General features: G+C 34.8%; 1 protein-coding gene across 4 annotated transcripts in view; it reads left to right on the forward strand.

The window, feature by feature from the left end:
• LOC136040838 (origin recognition complex subunit 3-like) overlaps positions 1–14,660 on the forward strand; it is a 115,646-nt gene extending 100,986 nt beyond the window's left edge. For 2 of the 4 annotated variants that reach the window (XM_065725190.1, XM_065725198.1), the window contains 2 exons: positions 8,420–8,478; positions 14,507–14,660. In XM_065725190.1, the coding sequence (XP_065581262.1) occupies positions 8,420–8,478; positions 14,507–14,612 (165 nt within the window). In that variant the 3' untranslated portion in view covers positions 14,613–14,660. Of the gene's footprint in view, positions 1–8,419; positions 8,479–8,552; positions 8,718–14,426 lie in introns of those variants that run through there. The other 2 variants (XM_065725216.1, XM_065725207.1) reach the window with 2 other exon arrangements.
• Positions 14,661–15,368: the final 708 nt, after the last annotated feature.

Here is a 15,368-nt window from a genome sequence, read left to right on the forward strand (position 1 = left end):
ATCAAAAGTTAAGAGCCTGAGAAAATTTGCCTAATTTTGGAAAATAGGGGGAAACACCCCTTAAAAGTCATAGTACCTTAACGAAAATTACATTATCACATTCAGCGTGTCAGAGAACCCCACTGTGGAAGTTTCAAGCGCATATCTACACAAATGTGCAATTTTGTATTTTTTGCCAGAAGACCGATCACGGGTGCGTGTTGTTTTTTTCCCAGGGGTGATCGTACCGACCCAGTGGTCCTAGAAAGTCGTGAAAGGGCTCATTTTAACGGAAATTAAAAGTTTTAGTGCCCTTTTTAAGTGACCCAAAAATTGGAGGACACCTAGGCCCCCTCCCACGCTCATGATTTCCCCAAAGTCACCGGATCTAAATTTTTAGATAGCCATTTTGTTCAGCATTGTCGAAAAACCTATTAACTATTTCTTTGGGGATGACTTACTCCCACACAGTCCCCGGCGAGGGGCTGCAAGTCGCAAACTTTGACCATTGTTTATATATAGAAATGGTTATTGGAAAGTGTACAAACGTTTTTAGGGGGATTTTTTATAGTTGGGGGAGTGGGATCGAGGGGAGAGGGTTACGTTGGATGATCTTTTCATGGAGAATTTATCATGGGGGAAGAAAAATCTCCCTGACGGGGTTGCAGGATTTTCTAGTATTCTTTAAAAAAACAATGAAAAAATAAATATGAAAAAGTTTTTCAACTGGATGTAAGGAGCAACATTAAAACTTAAAACGATCAGAATCTCAGAGCTTTTATTTTAAGTTCCGATCGGATCCGGTGACATTGGTGGGAGTTGGAGGGGAAACCTAAAATCTTGGGAAACGCTTAGAGTGGAGGGATCGGGATGAAACTTGGTGTGAAAAGTATCCAAAAGTCCTAGAAACGTGATTGACATAACCGGAACGTATCTTCTCTCTTTGGGGGAATTAGGGGGAGGGTTAATTCTGAAAAATTAAAAAAATGAGGTATTTTAACGAAGGAGTGATCTGATCTTAATGGAATTTCAAATTTAGAAGGACCTCGTAACTCATCTTTCTTATTTTAAATCCCTGTCGGACCCAGTGCTATTGGGGGGGAGTTGAGCAGGGGAAACTGAAAATCTTGGAAAAGGCTTAGAGTGGAGAGATCAGGATGAAACTTGGTGGGAAGATTAAGCAAAAGGGGGGTAATTCGGGGGGGAGGTAATTCGGAAAAATAACAAATTAGAAAGAGAGAGAGAGAAAGAGAGAGAGAGAGAGAGAGAGCAAAGTCGGGGGAAGTGTATTGGGCCCCTCGGAGGTTGAACATAGATGACCATAAGTTCCATGTAAAAGAAGTACTGATGTAAACACTCACTCCCATGAATAGGATGATACAAGCGGTTACACTATGCCTATGTTATAGATGTTGTCAATTGCTAGTTGCTAGGTAAACCGGTTATGTAAATTTTGTGCTAATACGGTTATTGTAATGATAATCCTGTTTGAATGTTGGCCTATATGTTTGGTCTTTCCTGTTACAGAAATAGTAACCGGTTATGCTAATGATTTGCTCATGGCCGCACTACAGGGATGGTAACTGGTTATGTTAACGATGTTCTCTTGGGCTGTACTACAGGGATACTACTCCAATACAGACGACTGTTCAGACGCTTTCTTGCATTTATGAATAGTTGGGATTTATTTTCCGAATTGTTCCTTAATTGAACCCGAATATTATCAAGGGAATAAAGTGTTAATATTCTTTTATTTTCGAAATTTGTATGTAACAGTATACACCACGATTCTCTCGGCTAATGACATAACAATGTAATAATATTACTGAAATCACAGAAAAACCAATTGGTCAGTCCGTATAATGGTTTCAAAAATTATTGTCTGTATGGAATGTCAAAGGTGAAATGAAACGTAAAACAGTGATGCAAATAAAGCTTCCTGGAAAATTTGAAATTTTTTAAGACCAAAACTTGAAACTTGGCGAGGTCATAACACATTTCGTAACTATTCCAGGACTTTTACGATGCATTTTCCCTCCCTTTGATCGTAAAGATCATGCGACCATGATTATCAATAAGTGCTGACGAGTTTTCATATCCTGGCTGCCCAATGATTTTATTTTTCGTCTTCAAAAATTAAAATTTTTCAAGATAGCAAATCAAAATTGCCGAGGTGATATTCAGGGGCTTTAAGAAAACAGCCTCTTCAAACCTATTTAAGAATTCCTGTCTGGATGAGGTTTGACACGCAATGTAAATTTTAATTATTTTTCCTTGGCAAATTGATTTGAAATTTTTTTGATAAGAAAAAATTGACATTCCCGGTTTCAGATTTAACCCCCGAGATATTAGGGACCTGGTTTCGTATTTGAGCGAATTGCCTACCATTAAATAATAAAAAAGAGTGTTTGAAAGAAAAATTGTGGCCTCAGATACGATATACTCTTTTTCCATATGCCTTTCAGGAGCTGAGGATGGGGCACATATTTTGTCTTGGTATCATTAGCTTTCTCATTTAAGAAGCAGTTTTTTTTTAAGGTGATACTCTTGAGTTCCCGGGGATCCTGCAGACGATTTTAAAAAGGTTCGTCCAGGTTTGTAGATACGTTATTGAAGTGGTAAAGAAACGAGGATACACTGTTTGGGGGGGGGGGAGATGATTATGATTTTTTTGTGATGTACATTATCGAATACTGTGTTGCATTACCACGTTAGTTTTATAATGAGAAAAAAATGATTAAAATGGTGTGCATGTTATTAACTTGGAAAGGAAAAAGATTTACAATGCATTCCTGGTTGACAAGGGTCCGTTTGAATGGTGTGCATGGAATTAATTTGGTAAGGAAAGGAGAATAATTTAAGTTCGTGTTTTTGTTTTCTTTTTTTTCATTTGATTTTATGGGGAGAAGAAAGTAGATTTACTTTATTACGTTTAGAATTTTCAAATAGTGTGCTCTATGGCCTTGTTTGGTTTATAATAAATCTATCTATCTGTACAGATTTTGAAACAAAAAATGATCCATTGCTTTCAAAATTGAAAATGCTGGAATTTTGCATAATCCAAAAGAAAAAGACCTCGATTGCTTCCTTTGTGACAACTGAAATATTTTATACTTTTTACACCCGCATCATAGCAGAAAAAACCACAAGCTCCGCGAGCGACAGAATCTTTAGGCGCACTAAAAGTGTCTTTTTTCTTCTAATTTCGACAATTTGGTCTTGAAGAGTTTTGGTAGCTCTGATCAGCATACTGTGGTTACTATCTTATAGAAAAGTAAATTTACCCCCATAGACACACCGAAGGATTTTCTCTGAGTACACTCAGTTGCAGGTTAAGCTGATTTGTATCCTTCGTTTGTGCATAATTTTTCCAGCAGAAATAAAGGGAATCAAAGCAGAGTTCAGACTAACTAAGTCTCAATTAGTTTATCTTGTGTCTCAAAAACTAATAATGCCACAAAATAGTTAAATATAATTTTCAACATATTTTTATCCTCTATATTCGTTTAAGCACGCCCATAGCCACTACTCTTTTCTTCCTATAACGATTTAAGATGACGAAGAGGTTTAACGGCGATTCCCTCAAGACGCAGCTGTTAATTAATTTTCTCCAAGACACAGGTGTCTTCTTTTTGAGATGCGGGTGTCTGTTACGTAATAGGGAATGCTTTCCAAGAGACGCAGGTGCATGTTACATAACAAGTGATGTTTTCTAAGAGACGCAGATGCATGTCACGTAATAGAGTTTGTTTATTTTTCGTTATTACGTAATAGGGTTTGTTTACTTCAGGATTTTTTGGTTTGTTACGTAATAGGGTGTATTTACTTTGGTTGTTGCGTAATAGGTAACGTTTTCTCCAAGACATTTCAAGATGGATTTAAGGCATTTTTTCCAAGACTGTTTAAAAGACATTTTTCTTCAAGGCAACTTTCAAGACTTTTTAAGACGTTTTTTAAGCGTTATTCATCAAGATTTTTTTGAAGACGTTTTAAGACATTTCAAGACGATTCTAAAGACATTTTTCTCAAAGAACTTTTTCACGAGGTTTCAAGACATTCCAAGAGATTTTTAAGACATTTTGCTTCAAGACGTTTTTCAAGATATTTCAAGACAACTTTGAGACATTTTTCTTCAAGACATTTCAAGACGCTTTTTCAAGATTCCTTTGGTTGTTATGTAATAGGGGGATGCTTACCAGTGTCAAGGACGACGCATTCTCACGTGACTTGTTTCTTCAGGGCCAGTGGGGAACCCACACGTGAGGAGGACGCATACGTGGGGTGTTATGTAATGACGATGCACACGTGGGATGTTACATAATACTTTAAAGAGATTTTTTCAGGATTTTACTTTTCTTTCAATGCCTTTTTTCGAGATTTTATTTTCTTTCAAGGTTTTTTTCTTTCGTGACCTCATTATCTTTCCGTGACGTATTTTCTCAAGGATACCTTAATGTCCTAAAAATTTTTGTCCTTATTAGGATTCAAAAGAGATTTCCCCTCAATGAAATGGAGCGCTAGACATCTGGACCAAGAAAGCCGTTCTAATATTTTTATTCGGGGAATACTTTCAACTTGATAACCTATTCCAAAGCACGGAGACTTCCCCGTCCCGCTTTCTAGAATGATTAAACGGATTGCTTGTTTCCAACCCTTTCCATATGAGAGCGCGCAATTATCCCAATGGTTTTGATTTGTACTCAATTAGATGCACCTGTATGGCACATTCCATTAAATAATCGACTTCACAATCCGTTTTCTCGCTAGTAAATGAAAAAGGCATCCAAAGAAAAAACGATACTTTTTTCCATTTAATTATTTCTGAGAGGTTTTGATGAAAATAGCTCGTTTCTTTAAACCAAAACTGAATATTCTCGCCACCGTGACAATATGTGGCTGGCCCACCCCTAGTAATTAATTCCAGGGAGAGAGAGGGAGGGTTTGTTAGAGGTTATATTAAGAGATATTTCTGGGAGGTCTTAATGAAAATGCCTAGTTTCTTTGAGCCAAGACTATGTATTTCTGGTTGACAAGCACACATTTGAATAGTATTCTGCTTCATATTTCGCATAATCTCGTTAGCGGTAAATTTTACACACATTAAGAGATATTTTAAATGAAAATGCCATGCTTTTTTGATAGTGTTATATTTTACTTCCCTCTCCGTCGATATTTTTTAACACCCCTCCTCCGACGTTTTAATGAAAATACCTTGTTTCTTTGAGCCAAAACTATGCATTCCTGGTTGATAAGGGTCCATTTGAAAAATATTTTTCTTCGTATTTTGCATAATCTCGTTAGAGCCAAATTTAACCCATAATAAGAGATATTTTTGACTGAAATATTTCTATGACTGGTTGCTAGATTTCAGTCCCCCCCCTCCGTCTTTCAATTTTTTAACACCTCCCAACTTAATTTTAAGCTGTAGAACATAGTCAAAGAGAACATGTTTGTCAAAGCAATTTACGCCATCGTGGCAAACTAAGGATGGCACACTGTACTCTCTGGCACCCTTGTCATTCCAAAGGTATTTTCAGATATTTTCACGAGAAAATACGCTTTCAATCCAGTTGTTGGTGCCTTAGAAATTCAACCCCCCCCCGAAACGTGATGCCGCCCATAGCAAGTAACGCCACCATGGTAAACTATGGATGGCATGCAAACACTCTCTGTCACCACTCGTCATTCCTAAGACATTTTCCTGTTAAATATATGATTTAAATCCATTGGATCTTGTTTTCGCAACCCACCCTCATTGTGATACAGTGTGTCATTTCAAACCACCATGCCACGCTACTACTAGACCTTGACATCTTTATTATACATATTATCACTCCCAAGACATTTTCCAGTTATTTTATTCTTAAAAATCTTCCTTTAAATCTATTGGATCATGTTTTTGCAATGCATCCTGAACGTGATACACCATTTCAATTAACTCCACCATGCCACATTATGACTGGCATTCTGGCACCCTTTTCCTCATTCCTAGGACATTTTCCAGACATTTTGTCAAAAATCAAGCTTTGAATCCAGTGGTTCTTGTTTCCCAAGCCAACCTTCTCTGATACACCATCTCAGTTCACGCCACCATGCCACACTTTTACTGGCCATCTGTCACTCTCTAACACCCCTCATCATTCTTGAGCCTTTCCATATATTTTCTTGTTAAAAATTATGTTTTAATTCCATTGGTTCGTGTTTCCTAAGCCAACCCTTTATGATAAGCATCTCAATTTATGCCACCGTGCCACACTGATTAGCCCTCTAGCACACTATGGCACCCCTCATCATGTCTAAGGTATATTCTATATTTTGAAATAAAGTGATATCCAATTCTGCCTTCCCCGATTCTCCCCGCCGCTTACAAAAATTCCAGTTTTGGTTCCCGCGACTCTTGTTCCGTCAGTTCTGGCTCTGCCAATTCCAGGATTTTGTTGGAATTTTGAAAAAATTCCCCTTTACCGTTAAAAAGGACAGTTTTCTTACAAAATTCAAAATACTTGTTACAAAATAAAAAATACACCTTACGAAGCAAAAAATAATTCTTACAAAACAAAAATACATCCTAAGAAATAGCAAATTCTTATTACAAATATAAAATACTTCTTATAAAACAAAAAATAATTCTTACAAAACAAAAACACATCCTAAACAATTACAAACTGCTCTAACAAAGTGCAGAATATTAGTTACAAAAAAAAATAATTCTTACAATACAAAAATACGTCCTAAGAAACACAAATTCTTATTATCAATTACAAAATACTTCTTAAGAAATGAAAAATAATTTCTAAAAAACTAAAATACATCCTAAAAAATTACAATCATTTCTTATAAAATACAAAATACTTTTTCAAAACAAAAAATACTTCTTACAAGACAAAAAATAATTCTTACAAAACAAAAATATATCCTAAAAGATCACAAATTCTTCTAAAAAAATAGAAAATCCGTCTTACAAAACGAAATTAGTAGCCTACTTACAAAATAAATGTTCATCCTAAGAAATCAAAAATCTTTATTACAAAACAAAAAATAGTTTTTACAAAACAAAAAGTAATTCTTTTGAATTATTTTTTGAGAAGAGCACAAAAATACACCCTAAACAATCACAAAATTCTTCTTGATAAATAAAAACATGTCCTACTAAATAGAGATTGTTTTTACAAAATATAAAATATTTTTTACAAAACTTAAAATACTTCTTACAAACCAAAAAATAATTCTTACAAAACAAAATACAATTTTTACAAAACAAATAAATCCTAAAAAATCAGAGATTGTTCTTACAAAATACAAAATACTTCATACAAACAAAAATACTTATTACGAAACAAAAATGATCCTTACAAAACGAAAATACATCCTAAACGATCACAAACCGTTCTTACAAAACACAAAGTACTTGTTACGAAATACAAAATATTTCTTACAAAACAAAAAATAATTCTTACAAATCAAAAATATATCCTAATAAATCACAAATTCTTCCCGTAAAATACAAAACACTTCTTACGGAACAGAAACAAATTCTTACAAAACAAAATACATCCAAAAAAGCACAAGTTGTTCTTACAAAATAAAATTCTTACAAAACAAAAATACATCCTAAAAGCCCCAAATTTTTCTTACGAAATGCAAAATACTTCTTACAAAATAAGAAACGATTTTCTAGTCTTTAGGGTTAGAAACATATGAAGTGGGAATTTATAAAGATTCAGACCTGAAGGGATTATTAACAGGTTCATATTATAATCTCTACTGCTATCATCTATTCATTTACAATCATATTTAAAAAAACGTCTTAAAGAAAAATGTCTCAATAAACATCTTGAAATGTCTTTACGTAACAACTGAAGTAAATAAATCCTATTACGTGACAACCAAAAGTAAACAAAATCTAGCACGTAACATACACCTGCGTTTCTTAGAAAACATTCCCCACTGCTTAAAAGACACCTGCATCTTTTATAAAACATTCTCTATTACATAGCAGACACCTGTGTATTGAAGAAAATTAATAACAGCCGTGTCTTTAGGGAATCGCCGATAAACTTTTTTGTCATCTTAAATCATTAAAGAAAGAAAAGAGTAATCACTACAGTAGTGCTTAAACGAATAGTGGAGATACTCCTACAAAGTGATAAAGACTATCTAACATTCATACACACGAGTCCTCCCGCTTTGTTGGGAGACAAAAAAATTGAATAAATATTTCTTAGCCAAAGTAGGAACATAAATTGTAGAGAGAAAAATTTGTTTCGTAAAATATTGAAATAAAACTGCCTTACTCTAAGAAGTAATCCTTTAAGGAAAGTTAGTAGGTCATTTTTCTGTTCCCTAAAATTGTTTCTAAATTTCAGTCTTGTGGTTATTCAAGATAAGTTCAGTTCTATAGTTCTGAAGAAAAAACTAATGTATTTTCCCCTTTTTCTAGTCTTTTGGTGCAATTGTCGATCCTGAAAACTCAGAAGACGGAATCTCGAAAAATACACAGTATCCTTTTTTATGCCTAAGGGCAAACTGTTTTGCTTCCTTCTTTTAACTTCCTTTTTTATTCTTCTTCCTAGGGTCACCGACTTTCAGAAATAACGTCACCAGGCTGAACAAATTCAAAATGACAAGTTCAAGTGCTCTTAAATCAGCTGTCTGAATTATCCGCTGTTCGGAATCCTCAGATGTACAGTGTTTTTCTTTTTTTGTTAAAAATTATCCATAGATATGCAATACCAACATATTTATTAGTTAATTAATTAATTGATTTATTTGTTTATTTGTTACCCGCTTGTTTTTACAATTTAAGCGGATTAAAAATGCTAAGGAAAGAAAAACAAAATAACACAGACAATACAATCAGTACAGTCTAATCAAAGGGTGGTAAGGACCCAAGCGCTGACAGGCCTCATCACCTAATCTAGCATAGAGTTTTTTTCATAAACAAAAATAATATCAGTGGTACAAAACTTTCTAATAATCTTTCAATTTCTATAAGAACGCGGCAGATACAATAAATATTTGCAATAAAGAAAATACAGAATTCTTATACTTTGCAAATCTTGATTATTAAAAAACGGGCGCAAACAGGAAAGAAACAATATAGAGTGATCGCAATATGTAGAGTAAAGTCTGGATAAAGCCTTTCGTGAAAATCTGCCTCGGTTCGGGACAATTTTCGCGTACCCAACTTTAAGTTTACTTTTAATATCATTAAGCCCACAAGATCGAAACGCCGATACAGATGAACAAATACTAATACCAAGCTGCCGAATCGAAGAAACGCGAAAGATCACTACTTTGATGCTGAGAATTAAAAAACTTAATATTCTCATTTTTCAGTTTGAAGTTTGGGGCCGATTTTCTCAAAAAACTTAGAAACAAGCCGGGTCGACTTAATTAGGCTGATCAAAAGTAAATCATCTGCATATGCAATATACGAAAGATTAGTTGGGCCAAAGAAACATGATGGATTAATACATGGCAAAACACAATAAAGACAAGCTTTAAAAAGATAAGGGGATAGGACTCCTCCTTGCCTAAGGCCAGAACGGATAGAGATATTACCAACTTCGGTTTCACATAACCTGAGTCGAACGTATGAAATAGCATACCAAAAACGAATAGTTGATATAATAGACACATTAACACCAAGTTGGATTAAAGAATGCCAAAGTTGGCTATGGCATATTGAATCAAATGCTTTTGAAACATGGAGTGCACAAAAATGAACCTCTAAACCATTTTTATGCACTTCAAGTAATAGCGAAGCTATAGCACGATGATCATGTTGGTATCCTATACACGGCTTGAAGTCAAACTGATTAGATATATAATCTACTCTAGATTGGAGATCAGGGAGCAAAACATATTCAAATACTTTACTTAAAGTACAAGCAACCGTAATAGGCCTATATGACGCGCAACTAGTTGGATCCTTACCACGTTTCAAAATTGACGTGATGTTACCAAATAAAAAAGAATCAGGGACTAAAGAAGAGCATAAACACACCTGAAAAAGTAATTGCAAGTGATAAACTAATTCCACCGAATCGGTATTGAGGTGAAAAGCACTGATGTCGTCTATATCATAAGATTTTGATTTGAGTCTCTCCACCCTTCTTTTGACACGGTCAACACAAACGGGAGGTACATGACCTTGAGTGATTTTCTTATGCAACCGATTAGAACAAAGGTTGGCAAAACGAGAATGAACTGCGTACATCACTGTATCGAAAAAGTTATTATAATGATTGATCCATGATACATTAGGGATTCGGTCGGCCGTAGGCGATATGTCGAACTTCGCAACATTAATCACTTTTTTTTCCACTGGCTAGGAGTCTTAGGAAATTCGGAACCATTATACCTAACTCTTCGAAGATAGCGTTTAAAATCAAGCTTTGTTCTTAGTTTAATATCGAATACACTACCCCTTAGGGGTGGCCGCAAGCTATCCGCATGGATAGCTAGCGCATGGCTATATATTAATATATTAGAGCCGGATGGCTATAATAAACATTAAGCTGAATTCTGGCCTGTGGGGACCAAACGCTTGTACACAACAGGTTAAAAGGGACTTTAGTCATTGATAGAAGGCTAACAAGCATAGAAAAAATAAAGAAGCCAGTCAGCTTTGTTCCATTCTCTTTTTAGAAATTCACTTTCTAGAATTAGGACGAAGGTTCTTCTCAGCAGTAGCATTAAGGTAGCAGTGAGGGAGAGGGGGAGAGGGTCATAATGAAACTCATCCTGATAGACATGGACTTAGCCACAGATGAGACCAGAAGAAACGAGACAATGGTCATGTCTGATAGTCACCCACTATTATGGATATAGGAATGGGAGACATCTTTCTTCAAAATTCTGTAACTATTCGGTAGTGAATCTAAAAGAAGCTCAGTCCGTTTTGATGAAGAGTTAATATTACAGTTTAAATCATCGATTAATAACCAGTCCAGTCCATTACTCTCAATGCCATTCAGAAGACTTTTTATTAATGCGCAAGATTTCGTAAATTTTGTTAAACTTGGGAGTGATATCTGGTCACAGGGGAGATAAACATTAATGAGGACAAGGTTGGCAAGACGAATAGCAATATAACAATTAGTCTCGTGATAACATAAAGGGGGTGGTGAAAACAACGTCTTTTTTATTAAACATGCTAGGCCACCTGATGGTCTGCCAGAGGTTTTGCGTGCACTTTTAGAAAAAGCTAAGTGTTCGTTTTAAGAACTAGGTTAATATGCTACCCCCCCCCCCCTTTGTTATTTCTCCGTGTCTAGATTCATTGAAGTAAAATGTCTAAACTTATTTGTGTGAAGGGCAAAGAAAGTAGCATGCTAGCAATGGGTCCAATTAGAGCCCTATCCTGGTGTACTATTGGAGTTGATTGCCCTTTGTATCCACCTATATTCTGACGACAGCCCTATTCCAATGCACTAATGAAGTTGCTAGCACCTTGTATCCTCCTGTATTCCAAGCAGAGCCATAACATTTCCTGTAAACATCGATTGCCATGCGTTGTTTCTTGGTGTAATTGACCTATACTCCAACGATAGCCATAGCGTCATCTCAGCTTCCGGAGATAAGAACATTCTTGGAAATATCGCTTTGAATGCCAAAATATTTGACACAAAAGAATGGGAATTAGTCCAAAATATTATCAATTGATAAATTTAGTTTGCTCAAGGAACATGTATAAAAGGAATTTTTGACGAGGACTTTAATATACAAGAGGTCCATAATCTATATATTTTTGTTTTGTGTTAAGTGGACTGGGACTTTTTTTTCGTGCAGTTTTGGTTTTTAAAAATGTATTGATATTCCCTTTAGTTACCGAAATGTATGTACATCATCGTTAGTAAAAAAAAAAAACACCCCACCATGCTAGCCATTCTTGAGCTATTGAATTCAATCCGTGAAAAAGTTTGAACGTGAACCTTCTGGGGACGGGGAGGAACAATATTAAAACTAAAAAGAAGACTTATCAAATTCTTGAGCTATTGTATTCAATCCGTGAAATATTTTGAACATGTACCTTCAGGGGACGGTGATAAGCAATATCAAAACTAAAAAGCGAATAAACACTAGCTTCAGATGGTTATTTATTTTGATTCTGAACGTTTTTATTTTTTTGGGACCTAGTACTTTTTTTTAACTTAGGATATTTGGACTTACAATTTTTGGGGGGACTTAGAATTAGTTTGACTTCGAAATTTTTTTTAGCAGCATTTTTGAACTTACATTTTTATTTGACTTGAATTTTTTTTGGAACTTATAATTTTTTGGGGAATTGAATTTATTTTGACACAGAGGAACTCAATCCCACAAACAGTATGTGCGATCAGTCCCAGATTTTGTATACAAGTCCAGTGGACATTGTTCGTCACGCGTCAACCCAAAATCAATCCAATATTTCATCTCTCAGTTTTATTACTATCTCAAAAAGTCACTATTTCAAAAAATACTAGCAAAAGAAAGTCCAGAGTCAAAAATAAATAAGGTTTGCCTTAAGGACTAGAATCGTAAACCACCTTATGGTAGTACTTATGTGCTATTTAGTTTTGATATTGCCCTTTATCGTTCCATGAAGGTCCAGGTTCAAAATATTCCACGGACTGAATTCAATAGCTCATGAATGGCTAATAGGGAGGCGTTTTTTTCTTAACTAATGATTGTACATGATATAAAAACACATAAAATTCTGTAAATGCTCTCTTAATTTTGATATTGTATACCTTCCCCTGAAGTTCCACGTTCAAAATATTTCACGGATTGAATTCGTTAGCTCAAGAATGGCCAGTAGGGAGGGGTGTTATTAAAACTAAAGATGATATACAAACGATTCGGTAACTAAAGGGAATGCAAATACTTTCTGAGGAGACTGTATGAAAAACAGTTCCCGTCCATTAAAAATACAAAAAAAATATATAGATTGTGGACCTCTTGTATTTTACAGTCCTCATTAAAATTCCTTTTAGACATGTCCCTTGATAAAACTCGTTTTATCAATTGACAATAACTTGGACTAATTCCCATTCTTTGATATCAAGTATTTTGGCATTCAAAGCGATGTTTCCAAGAATGTTCTTAACTCCGGAAGCTGAGATAACGCTATGGCTTTCTTTAGACTGTAGGCCCATTTCACCAAGAAATAACACCTGGCAAGCGATGTTTTCTGGAAACGTTATGTAGTATACGTCTGTATTATAGGTGGATACAATGGGCTAGCAACTCCTATAATGTATTGGGAAATGGTTTTCGTCAGAGAGTAGGTGCATACGAAAGGCTAGCAACTAGTACAACGGGATAGGGCTCCGACCAGACCCATCGATAGCATACCACTAAAGAAGTAAAGTGAATTTTTTTTATAGAATTGAAAGTTCTATGTAGGAAAAAAGTATTTATATTCAATCTGTTTGAAAATATATATCTTTGAAGCGTGTTGATTGAGCCGTCGTGCCTGTTGGCATAGTACTCCCACAAGTTTACTGCAGGTTGAATATACCTATTCGTTTTTATTAATAGAAATTTTTATTATTATCTTTACCGATGTTGTTTCTTATATCTGCAAAGTTTTTTAACTCTAATCCATTTTCATTGACGATCAGATTTCAGTTGCTCGTTCAGTAGATCGTTTCAGTTGCACTAAGATCATTGCTTAAATATATATAGAAATTTAGATTTACAAGTTAAAAATACTCGCTATAGTAAACTTATGCGTTAACCCCTCTATCTTGATAAACTGAGCTTGTCATTATTGATTTATCCAGCACTGACCCGAATATTCTAGAAATGTGCAGTTTCATCAAACTGACGTCTTGTAAAAACGGAAAATAGTGGCAAGTTAAAAAAAAAATAAAAATATTATGAAGCACTTCGTTTTCCGTCACCGCGAAAAGCCCAGTTGATTAAATAGTGACCACAAAATTCAGTTAAAAGTATATACTTAACCTTAGCATGTAGAATATTGGTTACTTTTCACACCGGATGAAGTGTGATTGAACAAAACGGTACATGTCCTTTGAATATAACAAACGAAATATCAATTATTCAGGAGCAAAAATTCACTTTTTAAGAATGGTTCGGTCTTGTTTAGATTAAGTCGTATTGTTACTTATAGCTTATTATTTTTATTATATTTTCACCCAAGGACGTATTTAGAGGAGGGATACTAGATTTGACCGCCCTCCTTCAAAATTTTTGTCTGACTCGCCAAAACGCAATGAAAATGCTTATAAATAAATGTGTAATTTGAAATTTTATACCCCTCCCCCACCCTGAAAAATAACCTGCCCCCGAAAAAAAATCCTTGTCGTGCCCTTGTTTTCATGTCTCTTCCTAATCTAAAATAAACTGAAAAAATAACTACACTCATTACTATATCTACCAGTTTGGATTAAACGATAGTTTAAAGGATACTAGAATCTCTTCTTTCTCCTTTTCAGATGTGGAGTATCACTGAAACGTAGTATTATTTATTTCATTTTCTTTACCTTCACAGACCTCCTTAACATGATAATTCTAGAGCCCGCTTCAGTCAAGCAGTTTCCGAACTGCAATATACTGGCTTCATCAAGCAATCGAAAAGAAAAGTGGATCACGTGGCCCGAACCACATTTGGAAATTCATAGTTCAGTATATTTTATTTTATACTTTAATAAATCTTTTTACATCCCCTTGTAGTCATGTTAACTTTTTTCGGTTACAATTTTTTTTTATATTTCTGGGTTGTGAAAGAACAGCTAATAAATGTTTATTTAAGGACCAGCAATTGACGAATGTCAAGAACATGGGTAACGCTACATACACAGGAAAAGTCTTATAAGATTCGCAAGGTAAGTTTTTTTTTTCGCTTCTTCTTCTCTCTTTTTCTTTCTCGTGTACTCCGTGTGAGTTCTTGAGGTGTAATTCCTTCTCTCTTTTTTCTCTCTCTATTGTTAAAGAAGATTGCCTCCCTGTCTCCTTTGTTTATGTGTGTCGTTTCTTGTTTAATAAAGTCCAGTCAAGTTCAGTTAACGGTACAGACACACACATTCTAAAAGCTATGAATCAAAAACTGAGGATACAACAATAATTGTGTTGCATGTTAGAATTATGTCGAAAATCTGTATAAAAAATTGTACTAAACTTTCAAAATCATTTTCATTTTAATATTTGTATCTCTACTTAGTCAAACAGTTTGTGGTAATAAATCAAACAGTTCGTGGTAACGAACTGTAGTAAGGAGCGACCCGGCTCAATAGTAACCAAAACTAAAAAATTGAGCTTTGATATCAATAGCTACATCAAAAGAATCGCATTTTAATGCTGATAATAAATATATATGTTTCATCAAGTTTAGTCTTACCCATCAAAAGTTACGAGCCTGAGAAAATTTGCATTATTTA

Source organism: Artemia franciscana, chromosome 2 (genome assembly GCF_032884065.1).
Source record: "Artemia franciscana chromosome 2, ASM3288406v1, whole genome shotgun sequence".
Classification (NCBI taxonomy): Eukaryota; Metazoa; Arthropoda; class Branchiopoda; order Anostraca; family Artemiidae; genus Artemia; species Artemia franciscana.